The sequence below is a fragment of the Mirounga leonina genome, unplaced genomic scaffold, assembly GCF_011800145.1.
Source record: "Mirounga leonina isolate KUSES-001 unplaced genomic scaffold, KU_Mleo_1.0 Mir_165, whole genome shotgun sequence".
Taxonomy (NCBI): Eukaryota; Metazoa; Chordata; class Mammalia; order Carnivora; family Phocidae; genus Mirounga; species Mirounga leonina.
In genome coordinates this window covers 47,580,581-47,602,447 of record NW_023270415.1, presented here as the reverse complement: position 1 = coordinate 47,602,447, position 21,867 = coordinate 47,580,581, and the positions used below count along the sequence as shown (strand labels likewise).

General features: G+C 47.3%; 1 protein-coding gene across 1 annotated transcript in view; it reads right to left on the bottom strand.

Moving 5' to 3' along the window:
• Positions 1 to 4,863: 4,863 nt before the first annotated feature.
• Positions 4,864 to 21,867, bottom strand: part of GRHL2 (grainyhead like transcription factor 2) — a 156,881-nt gene continuing 139,877 nt past the window's right edge. The window contains exons 14-16 of the mRNA XM_035011655.1: positions 19,675 to 19,760; positions 7,070 to 7,134; positions 4,864 to 4,978 (exon numbers count right to left, since the gene is read on the bottom strand). Of these exons, the coding sequence (XP_034867546.1) occupies positions 4,864 to 4,978; positions 7,070 to 7,134; positions 19,675 to 19,760 (266 nt within the window). The remainder of the gene's footprint in view (positions 4,979 to 7,069; positions 7,135 to 19,674; positions 19,761 to 21,867) is intronic.

Here is a 21,867-nt window from a genome sequence, read left to right as displayed (position 1 = left end):
TAACGTTTGCCTTTAGTGCCCTTTCAATATCCCCTTCTCTTTTGCTGCTTCTGGCTGATCAGACCCCCCTCACCCACTGTGTTTCCTAGAATTCCAGTCTCCAAAATTAACCCATGCACCCCTTTAGCAGAGCTCAGAAAAGTATAGGGATGAAGGACCCTGAGGATAAAAGGTGTAACAGCCTAAGGTGGTAGACCAGAAAACCCATTCAGGGAATGTTCACTTTTAAGAGTAGAGCCCCAGTGAATTTTCTATTGGAGACCTTTTAGAAGGGGTTGGCTGTGGTCCCTAAAAGGGGCTCTTCAGATCTTCCCTTTTGAGACCCTACTGCTGGAAGCACAGCTAGCTGATTGAAAACTCCAGCTGCAATCTTTGGGGCCACCTCAGCATTTACTCCGAGACCACGCTCTCTCGGGCTGCTCCCAGTCAGTGACTGCACGTGGTGGGGGTATTAGAATTGAGCCATTCTTGCCCCACATGGGATTCTTCTGCAGGTGACCTTCGCTCCAGGATTCTCTGCGGGGCCTGGCTGAGGCAGTGTGAGGCTCCTCCTGCCCAAGCTTCCTTCCTTCCTTCCTTTCGGAGGGGTTAGTCCACATGCTCTCCCTGTCTCCCCCTGCTCATTTCCCCTTTATCATTCACATGAATTCCCCCAATAAATCTCTTGAATGTCTAATCCTATCTTGGCTTCTGCTTCTTAGAGAACCTGAACTGACACAGTGACCATCCCCTCCCCCATTCCCATTGACCCTCAGATATATGGGCTCAGACACTCGAGTAGGTGGCCTTCCCAAAGTGAGATTCCCATTGGTGATTTCTCATGTCGTACTAGAAGGGTTAAGGGTAGGAGGGGTTGTGTGCCTTAGAACTGGGGTGATGACAGAGCCCTGGCTCTCCCAGGGTGAGCCCTTATTATTGTGCTAATGATGCCAGGCCACCTTCAGTTTGCACTTACATCACTGTCTCTTTGTCCCCAGCCTGGGGCACAATGCCTGGACCACAGTAAGTGAACTGAATTAGCACAGAGAATGGAAGGCAAGAGCCAGGGCTGGACCCTGTGGCTCTGACAACTGGTCATCCTCATCTACCTGACCTGAGTCCCGCACCGGGAGGTCGGGGGTAGGGTGGCACACATGGCCAGCAGAGTTCACTGAACAGAAGTGCCTTGGCTGCCATGGGCCAAGGGAGGGACTACCTCAGGGCAGATGTGGAGACCGGCTGCATCCTCTGCAGGACCTACTCAGGCCTGTAGGTCCACTCGACTGCCCATGAAGGCTGTGGAGCATGGATCATGGCAAAAAGGCCTTGTGGCCCATTGCTAATCCCATGATCCCTCCGGAATCCTCCTCTATCAGCTCCTCCCCCAGCCTCCTCTTCCCTGCCCTGGTCCAGGCATAGAAGCTGCTGGGGGTGCCACTGGGGGTACCATCGGGGTTGAAGTTGTCAGAGAAGACTTTCTCGAGGCAAATTTTAGCCAAGATTCGAAAGCTGTGGACATGGACAGACAGTGTGAGATGCTGCTTGTTGGAGCGGAGAGGCTCTCTGGTGGATGGTGGCTGAAGAGCAGGGTGGCTCAGTGGGGAGGCAGTGGGGCAAAAGCCTGTCATGATATGATTGGAGTTTTAGCCATGTGGTTTCAGTGTCTGTAGAGGCTGGTACAGATGAACTAAAGAGCCAGAATGTTCTTGTGATAACTCAAGTGGGGGTGAGTGAATTGGGAGTGAGGAAGGTAAAAGCATGTGGACAGAACCTACTGCCTGCTCTGAGTTGGCCAAGAATAACCACCCTGGTGGCCCATCACCGTCACACCGAAGGCCTCTTGATTTCTTTAGGTCTCTTCTCGTGTAACCTTGGGCAGAACACAACCAGTCCACAGGAAGAGGACACGCCTGCTGTGTTGAAGCCTAGGACCCGAAGGTGCCCAGGGGGAGCCTAGAATCTTCCCAAGGCCACACTGAAGCTTCCTTCCGGCAAGGCGAAAAGCCCCAATACCCACCTCACAGAAAGCACCAGACACTGTCATTTACTCTGACGTTATGAATATTTATTTTTTTCTTCTTAAAAATGTACAAAAAATAAAATAACTGTATTTATAGTTTATAGATTCCCCCTCTCCCATTTACAAAACTATTAAGTTACATTTGCCTTTTTTTAAAAAAAACACGAGAGCAAATTGTCCATCTATCAATCTCCCTTGCTTGTTTTTAAGAAAGGGCCGTTCACAGAATTTGGCACAAACCCTCTGTTTCTGTTGCACTTTCCTAATTTTAAATAAGAAGGAAAATAAATGTTTGATTCATTTCACGCTTCCTAAGTTTCTGGGCTTAGTCTTTCAGGATCCAAGTCCAAGATGACATCTGACTGCATTTTTCTGTTGGTCCCAATTTCCAAACACCTGTTAAGTCTAAGCAACTTGCGTGTATATATATGAAAAATACTTGTTTTACATCTCCCTCATCTTACATGGATTTTTTTTTAAAGCATATTTATTTGAGTGTGATTAATTTGAGGGACAAAAGAGGAGGCAGTTTTTCCTATCTTTCTAGAGTGTTTCTGCTCAGAAAATTGTGCTCACTGAAGCTCTGCTGATGTTCACGGTGGAAGACACATCCACGCTAAGCCACGGGCACTCTGAGAATGCTGAGGGGACAGGTGGGGGGGCAGATCAGATGGCAGGTGATGCTCTGCACCACCCTTCAGTGGCACTGGCCTCAGTTTTGGTTCTGGTGGGTAAGGGTCACCCCAGTGGTTGCTCAAGGGCCGGAAACAAATGCAAAGCATCTCTGAGTCACTCTCGGCCTAGGGCAGGACAGGCAAACATTTTCCCACAGAGCCTAGAGAAAGAAGGGTAGCGTAACCTGTGTCAGACTGCCCAAAATTTTACCTTTTCCCAGCTCTGGAGTCTATGCCCCAGCCCAATAGTATTTGCCATTTCGTCTGCCAATCATGTTTGAGCCCACCCCTGAGGCAAGGAGCACGGGTAGTGCATAGTACATCACCTATTTCCAACACTGAATGTGTCCATCATAGAACACAGCCATGTCAGTACCCAGGAGGGTCCCCAAGCTGCTGGTCCAGGGCATGGCAGTCAGAGTGCGGGAGGAGGGAACAGGCTGGAGCAGAACTGAATCCAGGATGCAAACCTTTGGCACCACGGGAAGGGGTAAGGTGTCCAGAAGACACACAGAAAGATGCCCCCTCACCACTACCCCGCATCTCCCTAGGTGCGGCCCCTGCTCTCCGTCCCATTCAAATCCTCTGCAGCCTCAAGGAGAGACAGCTGGGCTGAAAACAGCCCTTCCGTCCTGCTCTGGGCCTCAGGGCCAGACAGGGTGGGAGGCAGGGAGGCCTTGGAGAGAGAGCCCCCCAGGTAAGACATCAAAGTGCTTTGCAAACAAATCGAGGCCCATACATAGAACCTGTCCCAGTGCAGGACCTTGGGTGGAGGACACGTCTGGCTACCAAAAGGCTGGTGCTTCAGCCCACGAGGGTGAATGCAAAGCCCAAGACCACCTACCTGTCCCTTCAAAGAGGACAGCAGCCCAGGTCGCCTCATCATTCCGTGATGGTTTAGGGAAGCGTTTTTTCTCCTCTTGGTCTCCCAAGGCATGTGCGGGAGGACGGGACCTTCTCCCTCCCAGTCCTCCTCGGGAGGCTGCCTGCAGAAGAGCCAGAGCGCTCTGGGGGCGCTCCCCCAGCCCTCGGCACCCCAACCCGGCAGCCCGGAGCAGAGGCGGCCGCGGGAAGCAGCGCCGGCCTGTGGATCCGGAGCTAAGCTGCCGGCACGGCTCGCAGGGCTGCGGTCGGCTTCTAGGGGAGCCACTTGAGATGAAGGATGCACTTGTGAACCGTGAGGCACTCCACAGGGGCCAGGCCCTCACGATCACCAAGGAGTTCTGCAGCGGGCCCCAGCACAGCGCCCCGCAGGCTCTCCGCCAAGCTCCCCGCGGCACTCTGACCTCTGCCACGGCCCAGGCGGCTCGCACGGCCAGGCCGGGCATCAGCGCGAGACAAGCGCCCCGGCCCACAGGGCGGGCGCGCCCCCCCCCCCCCCCCGAGCGTCCTTCCCGGCGCCCCGGAGGCCACTTCCCTAACCCAGGGCGCCTCCTGCACAGCACAGAGGCGGAGTCCCGGCTCTGTGTCTCCCCAAGGCCAGCGGCAGTAAACATGCCCACGTACTACAGGTAAAATATATTATTGCCATATTATAAACACTATGTACAGGACAGCCAGGCATACCTTCTGGGTTACTAATTACAGCGGAGTGGAACGTCTTCCTGTACAAGGCCCGGGGGCCACTCGCTGGAAACCCCGGGAGGTGCTTAGCAAGATGGCCTTCCCCGGGGCGACCTGCAGCTTTCGGACCAGGAAGCGGCGTCCACCTCTGGCCCCCGCAGACTACCGCAGCGGCAGAGCCCGTTTGGTCCAGCCACTCAGGAGAGGCGGAGGTGAAGCAGAAGGACCCAGACGTGCTCAGGCTCTTCGGAGCGAGCGGACTGGCTGTGTTTCCCTTGGAAGGGGAGGGCTCTGGACGGTCTCATCTGGGGCCAGCAGTGTCCCGCAGCGTCCTAGCGGGCCTGGACCCCGGGCTCCAGAACCAGGTGGACTGGACAATAAATAAGTGTCTGACCAGCCCAGCACACCTTCCTGAGGGGCTCAGGCTTCGGCTCCAGTAGGAGTCAGTGGATGGGCCAAACACACTGGTAAGGAATGGGCTCCGTGTCTCACCGGGCTCCCAGCACAGTCTGTAACAGTGGTTGTGAGGTGGGGGAGGTGGGTGCCTGGGTTCCAGGCCGGGGTCTCCGTCTCTACTGGGAAGGAAGGCACCCAGGGCCCCTGCCGAGGGGAGGCCGAGAGCAGGGCTCAGATTTCCATGAGTGTGATCTTGAAGCCTTCCACCATGCTCTCCATGTTGAGAATGAAGGTGTCCTCATTCGAGTAGTGCTCAATGATGTTGTCGTCCATGTTCACCAAGATGCTGCCAGGGAGTGGGGTGGGGGGTAAGAAACAAAGATGCCATCAACAAGGAGCGGGGCGCAAGGGCAGACTCCAGGCTGGGTGCGGGTTCCCTTAGCCATTCTTTGGCAAGGGAGGCTGGGAAGGATGGAGGAGAGAGGAGGTAAGGCAGGAAAAGAAGACCCTCATCATATTTTCTTTCCCCAGAAACTAGTTTGAGGAAAACAAAGTCTTGATTTGTCAGAACTAACCTCGTGACTCCTTATTAAACGGGTCTTCAGAGATCATTCTCCCTTGCTTTATAGATTGGTAAACTGGGGCCCAGAGAGGTGAGCCTGAAATCACAGAGGTAGCTCTTGATAGAGCCAGGGCCTAAGCAGGTCCCTAACTGTTTTCATTAAACCATAGTGCCTCCTGAAAATGCACTTTAAAAAGTACTCCATAGATGGAGAAAAAGGAAAATCAAGAAGTGTGGCTACCCTTTGCCAAGCATGTAATTTGTTTTGGTGCTTCTGAGACCTTGTCTTTAATCTTTCCAGCAGCCTTGAAGGTAGGTGTGACCATCGCCACTTTGCAAATGAGAAAACTGAGTGCAGGGAAGTAAAATCAGGTCCCCAGGTTCATCCAGCTGATTCATGGCTGAGCTAGATTGGAAACTGCTTTGCCTCACTCTGAAGCTCGCACTTCACCATATGTGACCTGCTCCTTGGTCAACTATCCAAGTGGATTTAGTTTTAAGAGAATCAACAACTTCCAGGCTCTGTTCCTGATTTGGAAATCAGACAGATCTCAGCTTGCCATTGAAGAACTGACCATTTGACAGCTATGTGTTGTCTGGCAAGTTTCTTAGCCTTTTAGAGCCTCAGTTTATTCTTCTGCAAAAATAAGAAAAACAACCCTGCCCTAGAGTTGTTGTAAGGAGTAATATATTTAGTATAGGGCCCAACACGGTGCTCGATGGAAGTGAAACGTTATCACCATCAGCATGCATGTCTGCACTGAGGATTTCAGCTCAGCAGTCAGACCTTGAGACACCACCCAAATCTCACCATCAAAGGTATTCACTCAGCCTATTGCATGGGCCGTGGAGAAAATTGTAATATGCATTTAAGTGAGCCTGCCAACAAGGGCCCCAGAGGGAAAGGTTTCCCATTTGACTCCCAATCTACCACTCAGAAAGCCTGGGCATCTCAGATAGATCAATTTCCTTTATGACAAGAGGCTCAGAGAAGAGTTTAAAGACCCATTTTCTGCATTTTCTAGGAAAGTAGCTCCAGAAGCTGACTCAGTGGAAACTCTCCTGGAACGAAATCCGGCTCCTACAGCCTCTACTCTTAGAACCGGCAGTGTGAGGGGGAACAGCACAGCGCCCACGAAGCACTTGCAGGGGGCCCAGAACCTACTGCACCCCCAATAAATGAGGTATTGTTCTTTTTTTTTTTTTTTAAAGATTTTATTTATTTGAGAGAGAGAATGAGAGACAGCACAAGAGGGAAGAGGGTCAGAGGGAGAAGCAGACCTCCCGCTGAGCAGGGAGCCCGATGCGGGACTCGATCCCGGGACTCCAGGATCATGACCTGAGCCGAAGGCAGTCGCTTAACCAACTGAGCCACCCAGGCGCCCGAGGTATTGTTCTTAACACTGAGAACAAGCAGGTCCAATGATCATTTAGATCATTTGGTTAATAATTCCCTCAGAAAAATTCTCTTTACCCTGAACGCTTCCTGTTCTTACCGTGTCATTCTGAAACCAATCCCAAGAGCAGCATGTGATTCTTTATAAACCCAGCTCTCTGCAGAGGGGTGACTTTGCCCCTCTCTCCCCAGTGTCCTCACCACTTCTGGACCCTTATACTCCACCGGCTCATCCTGTCCTCGGAATGGGACGTCTCAGCCAGCATCATGACAATGCACTGTCTCCTTCCCTCCCTCTCTTACTAAGATCTTCAAAATGCCTTCAATTTGCAAGCGGCTCAGCAATCCTTTGTAAGGATGACACACAATTTCTATAAAAGGTGGACAACAGAACTAACAAAAGGTAGGCACCATCTTTTTTGTTAAAGGCACCATGTAGACTGATCTGATTTCGAAGTCAGTTAAAGTTTCTTTCTTACCCTTTTTTGCTTTTCTTGTAAAGCTTTGTGATCTTCTCCACAGGCAGCCCATACTTCTCAGATATCTGTAACACCAGTAACAGAAAGCAGGTGAGCATGGAAGGGGAAGCCAAGCAGAGGCAGGAGGGAAAGCTCCAGTTTCACTCTCTTGGAAATTCTCCTGGGTGTCAGTATCCTTCACTCAGGAGTCAGGCTCCCAATATGCCCAGGTGCGAGACTCTCCCTCGGACAAACCTTAAATCATTCAACAAAAGATTCAGCCATGTGGCAATTTAATCTATGATGAAGGTGTCATGTCAGATCAGCAGTAAAAGATGGACTCTAACTGAGATGTTGGATTAAATAAGTAGCCATATTGAAAAAACATTCAACAAGTTAAGCTGAAGCCCTTCTCCACTTCCTTTTTTTTTCTTTTTTAGTGAGCTCTACACCCAATGTAGGGCTCAAACTCACGACCCCAAGATCAAGAGTCGCACGCTCTACCAACAGCTAACCAGGCACCCCAACCACTTCTTACATCAAAATAAATTTCAGATCAAAGATTTACATGTGAAGGCTGAAACCATAAAAGTTTAAGTTCTTTGTATTGGCATCATCTTCAAGGAAGGAAGATCATTCCCACAAAGATATGAAACCTGAAGAAAAAAGGCCAAAAGGTTGATGAAACAACAGAGAATTACAAATACCAGTAGAGTAAAATCCACCATTGAAAGCTGAAGACAGGGGCATCACTGTTCATAATAGAGAAAACTGTGTATAACAACCATTTGTTAAGCATGTTTTGTCATTTTCACAGTTGAAAGCCATACAGTCATTTAAAAAATGTGGCAAGTCTATATGGGGAAAAAAAAAAAGTCCTTAACACACTGAGGGGAAAAAAAGCTAACAAACCGCCCAACGGTACATATAGTGTGACCCCATTTGTACTTTTTAAGAAATAAGTATGTAAGGAAATAGAGACTATGTGAAGGACCTGGCAAGCTATTAACAGTGGCTACCCTGGAAGAATGGAAAGAAACTAGGAGATCCTTTCACTTTCTACTTTGTACCATTCTGTGCTGTTTTCTCCCCCTCTTACAATGATTGTGATTCACTTTTATAAAGTCATCAGAGTTTGGAGATGAATTCTAGAAAGGCTACCCTAAATGCCTTTCATGCTTTCTCCGTCCTGAATCCAATCCGCCCGCCTCTTCTGAGCCCAGAGGCTGGTGGGGCTCACAACCGGCTGGGGCAGGTGGGGTCTGAGACAGGGACGACTGGGCAGTGGAGCAGGGGCTCCGAAAAGAGGCTGAAGAGCCCTAGAGCACATGCAGGGCAGCTCTGGATCCCCGGAAGGGCTTATCCCACGAGAACCGTAGATTCCCATCCCTTATTTCTCCTCCTGCACAGGAAGGACTCCCTACCCTGAGAATAAGCCCAGAGGAGTAGAACAGGTGGGCCAGGGTGAGAGGGCAACAGGAGCCTGGGGAAGCGGTGGCCCGCCTGCCCCACGTCACTGCTCCATCACCAACGGGACCACACACACAGACACCCGCCCCCCCCGGGCCACCGCCCCGCCACAGCTGAGGGCAATGAGCGCAGTATGTGAAATAACGTGGCCTGGGAGCAGCAAAGGAAATTGACAGCACTTGCATTGAAGGCATTCATTTGAACAGAACATAAAAGACCCCTTATGAAGATGGCACACACGTGCAAAATTCGGTCTAAAGATATGCTTATTGAACTAAAAACATTTTAAAGTTCAGTAAATGAACTGAAGGATTGGTGGTCAATACAGCAAACCAATAGTTTTCGGAAAGATCCATTAGAAAACCAATTTCAAAGTGCAGAGCAGAGACAGACAGCATACAGGAACTCATGAATGGAACGAAAGATTGGGAAAACAGAAGAGAAAAGTGAGATTTGAAGAACAAACACAGGCCCTATGAGGTGTGACTCCCCAGACTCCCAGATAGAGAAAAAGGAACAGATGCAGAAGAGGAAATAATTAAACAAATAATGGAAGAAAGGCCCATGTTTTTGGACAAGAGGGGTGTCTTGAATTCCAGGAGACATCAATGTGGAAATACTCATGCATCTGGCCATTCTGAAAAGAGCCAGATCTCCAAAGGGTAATAAAAAGATTCTGGAACCTCCCAGAACAAGTTACACACCCCAGAAGAATAAAAATGGCTTCCAGTCTTCTCATCTGCAACCCCAGAAACCAAAGGATAGTGGGGTAACCCCTTCAGGCAACTGAAAAAAAGGACTTAACCCCAAGAATCCTGTACACCAGGATTGCTATGCCCCAGGCTGAAAAAAATGTTATCAAGGAAATGCAAGGGTTCAGAGAGAATTTCACCCAAATATCCCACAGAAGAACATTACATAGAAAATGCATCAGAAAGGAGACTTCAGCCAGGCAAAGGGGGAAGACAACAGGCAACCAGCGTTGTGCCATAAATAAATTTTTAAATGAATAGAAACTCTACATTTACCCTCTCTCTACATATATCTCTTTCTATTATATTGATTTATATATATATATATATAACTAAAGACATACAGTTATATATCTATATCTAGCTGTGTGTGTGTTTACATAGACAGAGTGGGGATGTGAAGTAAGTGCTAAAGATTTTCCAAGTAAAAAGGAGATGATGAAGGGGGAAATCTCATTGTTTGCTAGTGTGAGAGCACTATCCACTATCCCAGCAACACCGAGAGGTTGGGCGTTTGTGGGGACAGCGGGGTGAGCACCCCCACACACTCAGGCTAGCGGGAGAAGGGAGAAACCAAAGCTCCAAAGCCTCATCTCGGGGAGGGTGGGGGAGCTAGAGTGTTGGTGAGAAAAATAACTGGAATTTTATTTTCAAATCACAGAGAAATAAGGAGGAGGGACTGAAATAATTTAGGAAAAGTAGAGAATAACATAGCTGCCAAACTTAAGAGAAAATAAGCGGAAAATGCAGAGTAAAATCACTAATAAAGAAAAAGTAATATGGAAGGAAGAAAATCAAGTCTATCAGTCATTATACCAAATGAGATGAACTGCATTTTTCCACTGAACTGCATTTTTCCATTGGAAGTCAGAGTGTCAGAGTGGGTAAAAAAAGAAAAGTTAAAAGAAGGATGAGAAAGAAAGAACAAGCTGGATGTTTAGCAGAGAAACACTTAACAGGATGCAATGAATAAAGAGGCGTGGGCTGGAGGCCCGTCCCAAACACACACAAGCAGAAGGAGAGTGGGAGTGAGGAGAGTCATGGGAGACAAGGCAAGAGTTAAGGTTGATGAGGTCAGAATGGATATTATGTAATGATAAAAAGCACAAGGTGAAAAAGAATAGCAATCCTAACAGCGTATGCATCCAACAGCACAGCACAAATTACAGATGAAGGGCCAACTTGAAATAACAATTAGGGTGGGAGACTTCAGCATACCTCTTTCAGAATTGGACAAATTCAAGACAAATAAAAACAGTTGAATATAATCGATATACTAGATTTAATATTTTATACATCACACACATACACGCATACACACTAACATCTCCTAAGGAGAATCTATCATGTGTTGGACCGCAAAGATAAGCCAAATTACATCAGCATTCAATAAAATTACAAATACAGAATTTAAGATTTCCAGAAATGCTTATATTTTGGAAGTACAGCAGTCCCTCCTTATCCGTGGGGGCTACATTCCAAGACCCCCGATGGATGCCTGAAACCGCAGATAATACCAAACCCTCTATATACCATGTTTTCCCCTACACATACATACCTATGATAAAGATTAATTTATAAATTAGGCACAGTAAGAGATTAATAACTAATAATAAAATAGAACAATTATTACTGTAATTAAAAATTGTACTGTAATAAAAGTTACGTGAATGTGGTCTCTCTCAAAATAGCTTACTATACTGTACTGACTCTTCTTTTTGTAATGATGTGCGATGATAAAATGCCTATGTGACAAAATGAAATGACATGAGTGATGCAGGCACTGTGACATGGCATTAGGCTATCTGCTTCTGGACCGTATTTGACCGGAGGTAAGTAAAACTGTTGCAAGGGAGACCAGGAATAAGGGGGGCTACTGCATTCCTACAGAACCTGGCTGCACAACAGCTCCCCATCCCTTCCTCAGAAACCCAAATTTCTTCAGCAACTGTTTGGGGAGACACTATGTTCTATCTATCTAAATAAACTCTTAAGACGAGTAAGTTTCTTTGAACATCTTGATGCTATTTCCAAATCAGGTGAGATGCTCTGAATAATGTAGGATTGACACCGATGTCAGTCCTCCCCAAGTTCACTACCGTTTCCCTTCGGGAGAATTTCTACTTCCTTTCTCCCTTCTTCCCAAGCCTGGTACTTACAACTTACACTATTTGTCTGGTCTCCCAGTGTGTCCACACCTGTACATGCAAATCAAAAGAGAAATGCTGACGTGAGCTGGTTCTGCACCCGGAGCCTTGCTGAAGGGATGCGGGAAGGAGGACGGAGGTGTCCACGGCCATTCGTCAGGAGTGAGCTCGCCTCCTTCCCCCCTCCCTGGGGTTCTAAAACCACCCCATTAACAGAGCTGGTGCACAGAACGAATGCTGGAAGGGCAACTCTCCTGGGCTTCGTTTCTGGAGCTGCCACTTCCTCAGCACTTCCTGGCTGGTCTAAGCCAGAGCTTCTTAACCCGGGGTCTGCAGATGCCTGAAGAGTAGGCACATGAACTTGGGTGGGGAAAGCGGACCTCTTTATTTTCACTAACCCTCAGCTTTAATTTAGCCTTCCCTTCAGTTACGAACATACAGTAATGTTAGCAGTGCCTGTGTTTTGTTACCAATGGAAATCACAGGTATTTTCATGTCATGGTAGAATTACCGCAGATATCTCGAAATATCAATCACATGCATCCCTCACCCTTTGGAAGTACAGTAGTTATTGGTCCCGCCTACAGATGCATGAAAAAGGAGCACGTGTATTCCCAGATCACAAACATTTTTTATTATGACGGAAATGTTATCAACATAATTGGTTTCCTTTGTAATCCTATGTTTTTTATTTTGTACACTGAAAAACATTATTCAGAAAAGCGCCCATAGACTTCATCACACTACTAAAGACATGCATGGCACAAAAAAGGAAGAATCCTTGATAAACATTCTGTACCTAAGAACTCACTGTCTGCCTGGAGTCCTGGGCTACGTGTTACTTGTACCTAATTATTCTGACTTGCTTGGCCTAGTTGGGTTTTTTTTAACTTTGGTGGGTGTCATTCAGAACTTCTTTTTAAAATAAAATAGGGACATTTTTCTACCCAACATCACCAGACTCCTATCTGTAGGTTCCCCTCTTCTGAAAGAAAAGTGATTCTGATTCTGTCTTTTCAGTGTCCCAAAGCATGAAAACTACCTCGGCTCACACATCAACTGATAACTGCCCAGCCAGAGCCGGGCAACCTGCATAAACCCTGCACACTTCTGGTCGGACCAGGGTCTCCTGGGAGTAGTGGTGGCGGCGGCTAGTGTTTCCTGAGTGCTTACTGAGTGCCCATCGTAGAGGCACAGAACACTCTGCATCTAAGAACTTACTCCATCCTCCCATCATTACAGGGGAATAGGTCCTTTTATGAGCCGTTTCTCAGGTGAGGCAACTGGAGTTTACAGTCATTAAATAACGTACCTGCTAGTAAGTGGCAGCGACAGATTGGAAAGGGAACAATCTGGCAGTCTGGTTTCAGACTCTGAACGATCAGAGAAAATGGGCATATGTGAGGCTGAAGGGCAAAGCTGTGCCCTCCATGCAACTGTCGAAGGCAAAGCCAGAGGCAGCTTGGTACCAGGCCACAGTGACACGGCGTCCTCCGCCTCCATGCCAGGCGAGGAAGTGTGCTTTGCCAAATTCAGAACCCTGGGAAGAAGTGAGACTCTACAGGGTTTCATGTGGAAGAGGCTGGCCATCTGTCAGTGGGTTACAGAAGGATTCCTTCCGCCTGGGACCTGGACAATATCACCCATAAACCCTCCTTTCTATGCACAGAAAATACGTGCCCGCGTCATAGTTTTCTCAAATGGGGGAGTTAGTAGGAGTGCTTGCTTTTTAATTTCTGCTTTTCAATTTATCTGAAATGATAATCTACTTTCATAATTTTTAAAACCCATTATTGATATTTTTAAAGACCCAAGACTTCCTTTACATCCAGGAGGATACTAGGTTCTTAGACTTATCTCATCAATGTGTTATTGGTTGTCTGATGATCTGTAACTTTTTAGACTTTAATTTTGTGAAGCATTCTCTTTGCCCAGACACCTCAGGTATGTGACAGGCAGAACTCAGAGACTCCCATTGGTTTTCACCAGTGCAGGACTCAGTCTGCCTTGTCTAGAGACACTCAGCAGAACAGCCTACTCCGGAAGCCAGTGACTTTTATTTGGAGTTATAAACAGTTCAGTATAGGCTCTAAGACACACATTTAAGAAGGAGGGGACTCTTGCTTGCAAACACATCATCAGTGGCTGCATTTGACCTGTCAAGAGAATCAGGGAGTAATGGCCTTTACTCCATGCATGAACAACTCAGTTGAACTGAAGAGGGTGCTACCGAGCCCGTGAGCAAAATTATCCCTTGTGTGCATAAGCTAGCTGCACCAACAGAGACCATCTCTACCCTTTGGCTTGGAGGAGTCTCAATCTGCCTCCCTACCCCATAGTGCTTATAGTCACCTCCTGTGTATGTACATATGTATGTACCTACCTACCATCTATGTATAGAGAATTTCTATGTGCTACTTTTAAATGCCATGTATATGAACTCAGTTAATCATCACAACCTTAAATGTCATTTTATCATTATCCTAGTAATAATATCCCACGTTATTATTATCCTCATTTCAGAAATGGTGAAACTGGGGTACAAAGAGGTCAAGTACCTTGCCCAAAGTCACATCACACAAAGTGTCACAGCCAGGATTTGAACCCTGACTGTGTGGGATCAACCCCTACACATACTACTTCTTGCCTGATGGTTTTTTTGTTGCCTCTCTTCTTTCCTTCAGTTGTGGTGAGCAGTGATCTGGAAAGTTTATTCTTCTTGAAATAACTTTTCATATGTGGACATCTCTCTCATTGGACTTAAACTGCTTGAGGGCTTAAGTTGGCTCACTGCTCTGTGGAGCTATCAGACCTTGGGAGACCCCCTTCCTGGGCCTCAGTCTCTACCTCTGTAGGATGGTGATGATGATACTTGCATCGCCAAGTTCACAGGGGTATTGTAAAGATCAAATGAAGCAATGCATGTGAAATCGTGCTACCTGCAGCACTCAGCATGGTGGCGTGTATACAGCAGGTGCTCGGTTCAGGCAAATATTTATGCTCAAGGATCTGGGGATACACAGAAGACACCAACTCCCTGTGCTCATGAGCTCTACACTCTACTGGCGAGGAGAAAAAAAATAAATGTCCAGCAATGGTTAAATATGCCAAGTGGTGATCAGTGCTATGAAATAAAACAAAGCATGGCGAGGGAACGATGATAGAGATGCCATTTCTGTAGGTGGTACGGCAAGGCCCATCTCGGCAAGGGCCATGTGAGCAGAGGCCAGAGGGAAATAAGAGAGTGAGCCTTCTCCACATGGAGGAAAAACACTCCTGGCAGAAGAAGCAACAGGGGCAAAGGCCTTGAGGTATGAGTAAACCTTGGGGGTTCAGGGACTAGAAGGAGGCTACAGCAGCTGAAGATTCATGTGTAGGATTACTAGGTAAAATCACTTAGAAAAGTCAAAAAAACTTTGAAAACTCATGTCACCTCCACTACCACCATCATCATCACCAAATCCTTGTCTGTAATCAAGTTTAAAACCTAATTATAGGGGTGGTGCAGTCTGCTAAGTGTCCAACTCTTGGTTTCGGCTCAGGTTGTGATCTCAGGGTTGTGAGATCGAGCCCTGTATTAGGTTCTGCGCTCAGCCCAGAGTCTACTTGACATTCTCTCTCCTCCCTCTGCCCCTCTCGCTTGTGCTCTCTCAACATAAATAAATTCTTTAAAGAATAAATAAAACCCAACTATACGAATCAAGAAGCCAAAGTGAATTATCAAGGTTACATAAGGGGCTTGGTTGACATGATATCAAACATGCAGATGAAGAGAAAGTCTACTTTATCCAAATGATACCAAGTATGGGAACATTCATTAACATCTGCTGACAGAGAACCGTTTTTCTTTTTCTATCAAGTGTCTACCTCTGTATGGATAATGATTATGTGGCATGTGAAATGAAGGTGTGGGAGGTTCAGGACCAGTAAAAGAAGAAGAATTATCCAGTCCTGTAGCAAAGTGACCCAATAATTCCATTCCTCTTTGTTGTGGTCAAGAGTTCCTTCTAAGATAGTGAGAGGTCAAGGAGAGTACAAATAAAACAATTCCTCAAAGTTGGCATGGTCCACATTTTGTGAGGAAGGAAACTGAGGATTGAGAGTGTCAGGTTCGAGACTCCACAGTTGTGACTGGAGCTCAATCACGCTCGCCAACCCATTCTTTCCTGTGCATGCTGCCGTGTCTGAGCTTCTGGGGGGACGTGTGACCCTTTCAAGGCAAACCCAGTCATATCATCTCAAGGGAGACTACAATGTCTGCTGAGCACAAAAACAACCCACTTTCTAGATAACAGAATGACTCCATCCTGTTGAGTGACCTGACTTAACAGACTCTAGGAAATCTGTGTAGGCTGGAGGAGCACCGTCACCATCCCCAAACTGCTCAGTGAGTGAGTCTGCCGGACTCAGACCTCCCATCTGAAGGAAGGGTGGCAACGCTGTTCTAGTCTGTCTGTGATCAATCAACACTGCACCACTGGTTGCCAATAATTATTTTTTTAAAAAAGAAAAAAAAATGCAGAACTTTGGGGGGGGGGCTCTTTATCTCCCAGGACAGGGTTTCTTCTACATCTAAATAATGCTTGGCTGAGGATAGGGGATTTGAGGTTAACAGCAGAAATAAGAGAAGGTTCTCCAATAGAAAGCAACCCGAGTCTTCCTGCTGCAGGAGCAGCAGCCTTCTCCTCATTGTCATTGCCATCACCTGCTCAGATAAAGCTCCTGCATGCTTGCGCTAACTCATTTATGTTCTCGATGACTCCATTTTACAGCTGCGGAAGGTGACACACAGCCAACCTTTCAAAGACTAGTTCACGAGGGGAATAAGACAATGTGAATACTGGTATGAAGCAGGTGTTCCTATTTCAAAAACTGCAAGACACACACTTACTTTGCACAAGACACACTTTTACATTTGGAGTTGTGAGGTCTGCTCTCCCTGGAAGACTGTGAGCACCTTCCTCAATAAAGAAAGGATGTGGTCTTCCCACACCTTCGATGGAGGATGAAGGAGGTATCCTAGACCCAGGCCAATTCCCCAAATCCACAGAGGTGGGTCTACGCGCATGAAATAGCCTGCAGGGCCACTCCCCTGCTCAAATCCACTTTTGCAAGAACTCTGGCCCCAAAAGAGGATAATGAGGGGGATGATTCATTTGGAGTGAATATGCACATAGGACCTTAAGGCAGAATCTGACCCTAATATCAGTTCCCAGCCAATGTACACACCAGGCAGTGGCTCCCAAACTTTAGTGTGGTTTCAGGTCAACCAGGGAGTTTGCTACCAATGCTGATTCCTGGGCCCACCAGAGAGAGCCTGATTCTGAAGGTCAGGTGTAGGGTTCTGGGATGGCATCACAGAAAAGTACCCTAGGAGAATCCAGTGGAATCCCCCACTTAGAGAAGCAACATCCTAGGCCCACAGTATCTGCTGGTCCACAATGAGTGGGGGACTGTGCTTTTATAGAAAGCCACTTTCGGGACGCTTGGGTGGCTCAGTCAGTTAGGCATCTGCCTTCGGCTCAGGTCATGATCCCAGTGTCCTGGGATTGAGTCCCGCGCATCAGGCTCCTTGCTCAGCAAGAAGCCTGCTTCTCCCTCTGCCTGCCACTCTCCCTGCTTGTGCTCTTTCTCTGACACATAAAATCTTAAAAGAAAGAAAAAAGAAAGCCACTTTCAACCACTGACAGGGTTCAAAGTGATGGCTTGAAGTCAAGTATAATGTCTCTTGATTAAACAGATTTTCTTGGGGCGCCTGGGTGGCTCAGTTGGTTAAGCGACTGCCTTCAGTTCAGGTCATGATCCCAGGGTCCTGGGATCGAGTCCCGCATCGGGCTCCCTGCTCTGCGGGGAGCCTGCTTCTCCCTTTCCCACTCCCCCTGCTTGTGTTCCCTCTCTCGCTGTGTCTCTCTCTGTCAAATAAATAAATAAAATCTTTAAGAAAAAAAAATAAATAAAAATAAAAAAATAAACAGATTTTCTTAAAAGTTAGGATTTTTTTGTATGCAGTTTTAAGTTGTTAAAAAAAATATAACCCCCCACCCCAACACACACACACACAGAATGATCTTATTTTAAAATTAAGAGCTGAACAAAGCATAGAGACCAGAGTCACACTGCTTTCTCCTTTGGAAGTTTTGCTTAATGTGGGGTTTTGGACTGTGGGGCATAAAGATCATTCCTTGGGAGCAGCTTTCTGTCTCTAGGCTTGAGAAGGGGAACTCCCACACAACCTCCAGAGTTTCTGACCCAGTTACCTGCGCCATTTCCATAGTTCCACGCCTCCACCAAAATGCCAGGTTAGTGGAAAATTACAGAATGGAATCACGAACCAAAAAAGCTTTCCATCTTTTAGACCATATCTATGAGGTAGCTGATTATTTGAGAAATCCAGAATCTGAGGAAAAGGAGGAAGTGTTCCCGCGATCTTTGCTAGCTCTGATTTGGTAACAAAAACTAACCTTTATCGGGTACTTAAGAACCAGACAGGGAGTTCTATGTGTGGTGTCTCATTTCATCCCCACAGCAATCCCGTGAGGTAGGTACTATTATGATTTCCATCTGAAGGATGAAGAAGAGGTTAAGTAGCTTGCCCAGCTAGTAAGAGCTTGACGATCTACATGTGGGTTTCTGAGCCCAAAGCCCATATGCTGGCTCACAAGGCTACGCTGAATCTCCACGTGCGTGTTGGGAAGTGTGGTAAAAGGCCACACACTAGTGAGGCGCTGGTCCTCTGAGAACGCATGCCTTGGAGATAGCCATTTCTTCCCCCACCCAGGCCCCAAAGAAACCTAGCGCACAACGACAGTGTCCTGCCTTCTTACTTCATGGTGTGCTCAAGTCTTCACTTAAATAGAACCCGTTGTCCTTGGCGGCCACCCCCAAACTGCAAGGGCTGCTGATGTCATTCCTTTGGAGTTCACCAGCAGACCAAGTCACCTGAGAACCCGGAAGGGGCGTCTGCGGCCCTGCTTGCCCATGTGACCCACTCAAGAAGCAAGGAGATAGCTTGTGTCGGTGCATCAGTAAAACCTTTTCTTTCCAGGTTTAACAAAGGGGAGACAAAGTCAGAATTGCCCCAAGGCATCTGCCCAGAGCAAACCTGAGTTCTCCCTGGCCTACAGGGTCAAAGGATACCTGCACCACTCTCCCCCACAGCCACAGCCAAGCAAAGCAAGGAAGGTGTTAATTAGTTCCCCTAAGAGAGATGAAAAGCTCGACTCTGCTGTGGTGGAGTATAGGCTGAAAACAAGGGTTCAAAGAAAAACCTGTACATGTTCACAGCAGCATTATTCACAACACTCAGAGGGTGGAAAAACCCTAAATGTCGATCACCCGACAAATCTGGAAAAACAGAATGTGGTATATCCATGCAATGAACTATTATTCAGCAATAAAACAGAATGAAGTACTGATTATACTACACCGTGTTTGAAACATTATGCTCAGTGAGAGAAACCAACCACAAAAGACCACATATTGTACGATTCCACTTCTAGTCCTATCCTATACATTGTAATATTTTGCCCCACAAAACCCAAGATACTGTTCCAATGTCGCAGTTTTGCAGACCCACAAGTGACTGTGGACTGTCCTATTGTCTCCATCGCCATAACATACCCAGATCTTCTATATAGTTGTACCAAAAAAAAAAAAAAAAAGTGGGAGGGAGAAATAGTCAAAATAGAGTCATATTAAAGTCCTATTCGGATGGATAACATATGGATAAAATATCAGATAACTTTTCCTGAGTCCAGGCTCCCTGATGCTAGACTAACTGGGGATGGGAAGTGAGGGTGGAAGTTCCGAGTCTTACTTAAATACTGTAGCCCAGCAATGGCCATGTGTACGTGAATGCTTCTTAACCGAAAGACGTCATATTTTTATTTTGGATTACACTATCACAGCTAGCAAGATACTTCCTAATTGTTTCTGTTCTGTGCATATTTGGAAGTTAAACGTATCTAATTTGGTTTCACACAAAGAGACAAATGGAAACTCAGATGAACCTTCTCTATGGCATCTTACTCTGATTAGCCGTAAACTGACAGGGAATTAGCAGTTTTTCAAAGTTTCCTTCTCCTTGAATGCTAATAAGCCAGGATGGTGTGGAGATCAGTGTTCCCATAAATTTGTTTTTCTTTTTCTTTATAAAGCTCATTCCAGAGCCATCTCAAAGGCTGCATGTTAAGGCACGGACTCCAGCTCAGGAGAACAGAGGCAGGTTTCCTGGAGGCTGAAAGGGTCAGCTGCTTACCGCTTCCATCAGGCCCTTCACAGTGGGGGATTTCAACATCAAAGCGTCGAACACATCGTCCGTCTCCTTCCGCACATACAGCAGCACTGAAAGAGAAGCAGAGGGGAGGCGTGACTGAGGAGCCCACACGGCCACCACCGCTGCCAGGCTGCTTCCTGTCACACACGCGTCAGAGGCTGACAGTATCTATGAGGTCGCGGACCCCCGATGACCCAGACGACCCCTACGAGGGTGACTGCCGCACCTCCACAGCTGACCTGCAGCCAGGCGCTAAGGGGCCCTTCGAGGGAGTAAACGGACAAGTGAGTCACACTTAATGCACTGTGATGCTTTCCCACACTGTTCACATTGGAATTTCTCAAGGTGGGTCCATCACCTCCTTAGGACATCTCTTTTTGCGACCTCCGTCTTCTGTTTATTCATTTGATCATTCAACAAATATTGCCAAATACCCATCAGGCTGTGTGCCAGAAGCTGAGGTTGCAGCAGTGAATTAAGACATGGTCTGACCTTAAGGAATTCGTCGTCCCTTAGAGAGGCAGGCATTCCTCAAATAAGCAGACAGCCAGACGGGGTTGGACGAGTTCGGAAGGAAAAAGACACGAAAGAGTGCTTACAGGGGCCTGAGCTTTTCACAGAGCTGGGGAGATGGGAAGAGAGGACAGGGAGCACAACTCCAGGCGACGGACCGACCAGTGCATAGGCCCGGAGGGAGCCGGGGCATGTCAGAGGTGTGAGGGAGAAGCTATGGACCTGGAGTACAACAGGCCTGGCTTTGACCCCAGCTCAGCCTGCTGTGGGGCTCTGCTTCCTTACACCTCTCCAAGCGCTGGTCTTCCCTGGACAACGGGGATAATAATATCATCTACCTCACGGGGTTGCTGTGGGGGTTAAATGACTAGCATCCACGTGGGGCGCTTAGCACCGTGCCCAGCACACAGCAAGTACCGCTCCTCCATCAGCGGATGCCATTAGGAAGCACCTGTCGTGGTTCTAGTGCCCTCAGTGAAGGTGAATGCGGCTTTGTGCTCATTTCTCTGTAACGTAACAGTCTCAAGTTGATCATGCACAGACTAGGGGAGATGGTAAGTGACCCCAGACACCATCACAGAGGAGAAGACACTCTCAGGGGACACCCTTCCTTACAGCAACTGCCCGGACGCTTAGCTCCCAGAAAGAACTGGAACTGCCATTCACACGCGACCCTCCAGCCCCCTGAGCTGCCTGTGCTTTCTCTCTCCTTCCTCCAATAATATGGCTTCTGGTTTTGACTTCAGAGGGAAAGAAAAGGGCCAAGGCTGCAGGCCCCTGCGCCTGGCTACTACAGAAAGAATGTGCCGCCAAGAAACCCTGCTGAGCCTCCGACCACAGTCAGGTACCAACGGAGTCACAGTTACCACCAAGCTGAAAGAATGAAGCTGGAGCTGGAAACTGAAACCAGCTCTAACTCAAACTCCTGCCCCTTCCCCCACTCCTCCCCAGTCCCAGGGACTTTGTTAAAGCTGCCTGCTTTATAAAGGCAAAGTCTACACAGGCGCACAAGGACTCTGCCTACATTTTCTCTCTGCAGCAGCTGTTTGGTTTGTGTGTGACACAAAAGAGAAAAAACCCTGAAGTACTGCAAAGTTTCTTCTCTTTACCAAGTACAAAAATAAACTACCAATTAAAAATAAACAGATTGAACATGTCTCCAAAGATTTCAAAATGTAGTCCTTTGGAGGAATATTTATAGTCTCCATTTCAGCTGAAACAATCTAGTGGCCTAATGGCCTTATAAGAGGACTCAAGGTTAGCGGCACAGTGAGAAACAATTAGACCAGAGGACCTCAGCTACAACTGGATGAGGACAATTAAATTTAAAAAAAGGGTGGCTGGGGCGCCTGGGTGGCTCAGTCGTTGAGCGTCTGCCTTCGGCTCAGGTCATGATCCCAGGGTCCTGGGATCGAGCCCCACATCGGGCTCTCTGCTCGGCGGCAAGCCTGCTTCTCCCTCTCCCACTCCCCTGCTTGTGTTCCCTCTCTCGCTGTGTCTCTCTCTGTTAAATAAATAAAAAATCTTAAAAAAAAAATAAAAAATAAAAAATAAAAAATAAATTAAAAAAGGGTGGCTGTTACAGCAAACATTCTGGAAGTTCTCCCTGCAAGCCGCAAAAGAAAAATGTCATTTCCAGCAGGCTGACCCTAAGGAAACCCC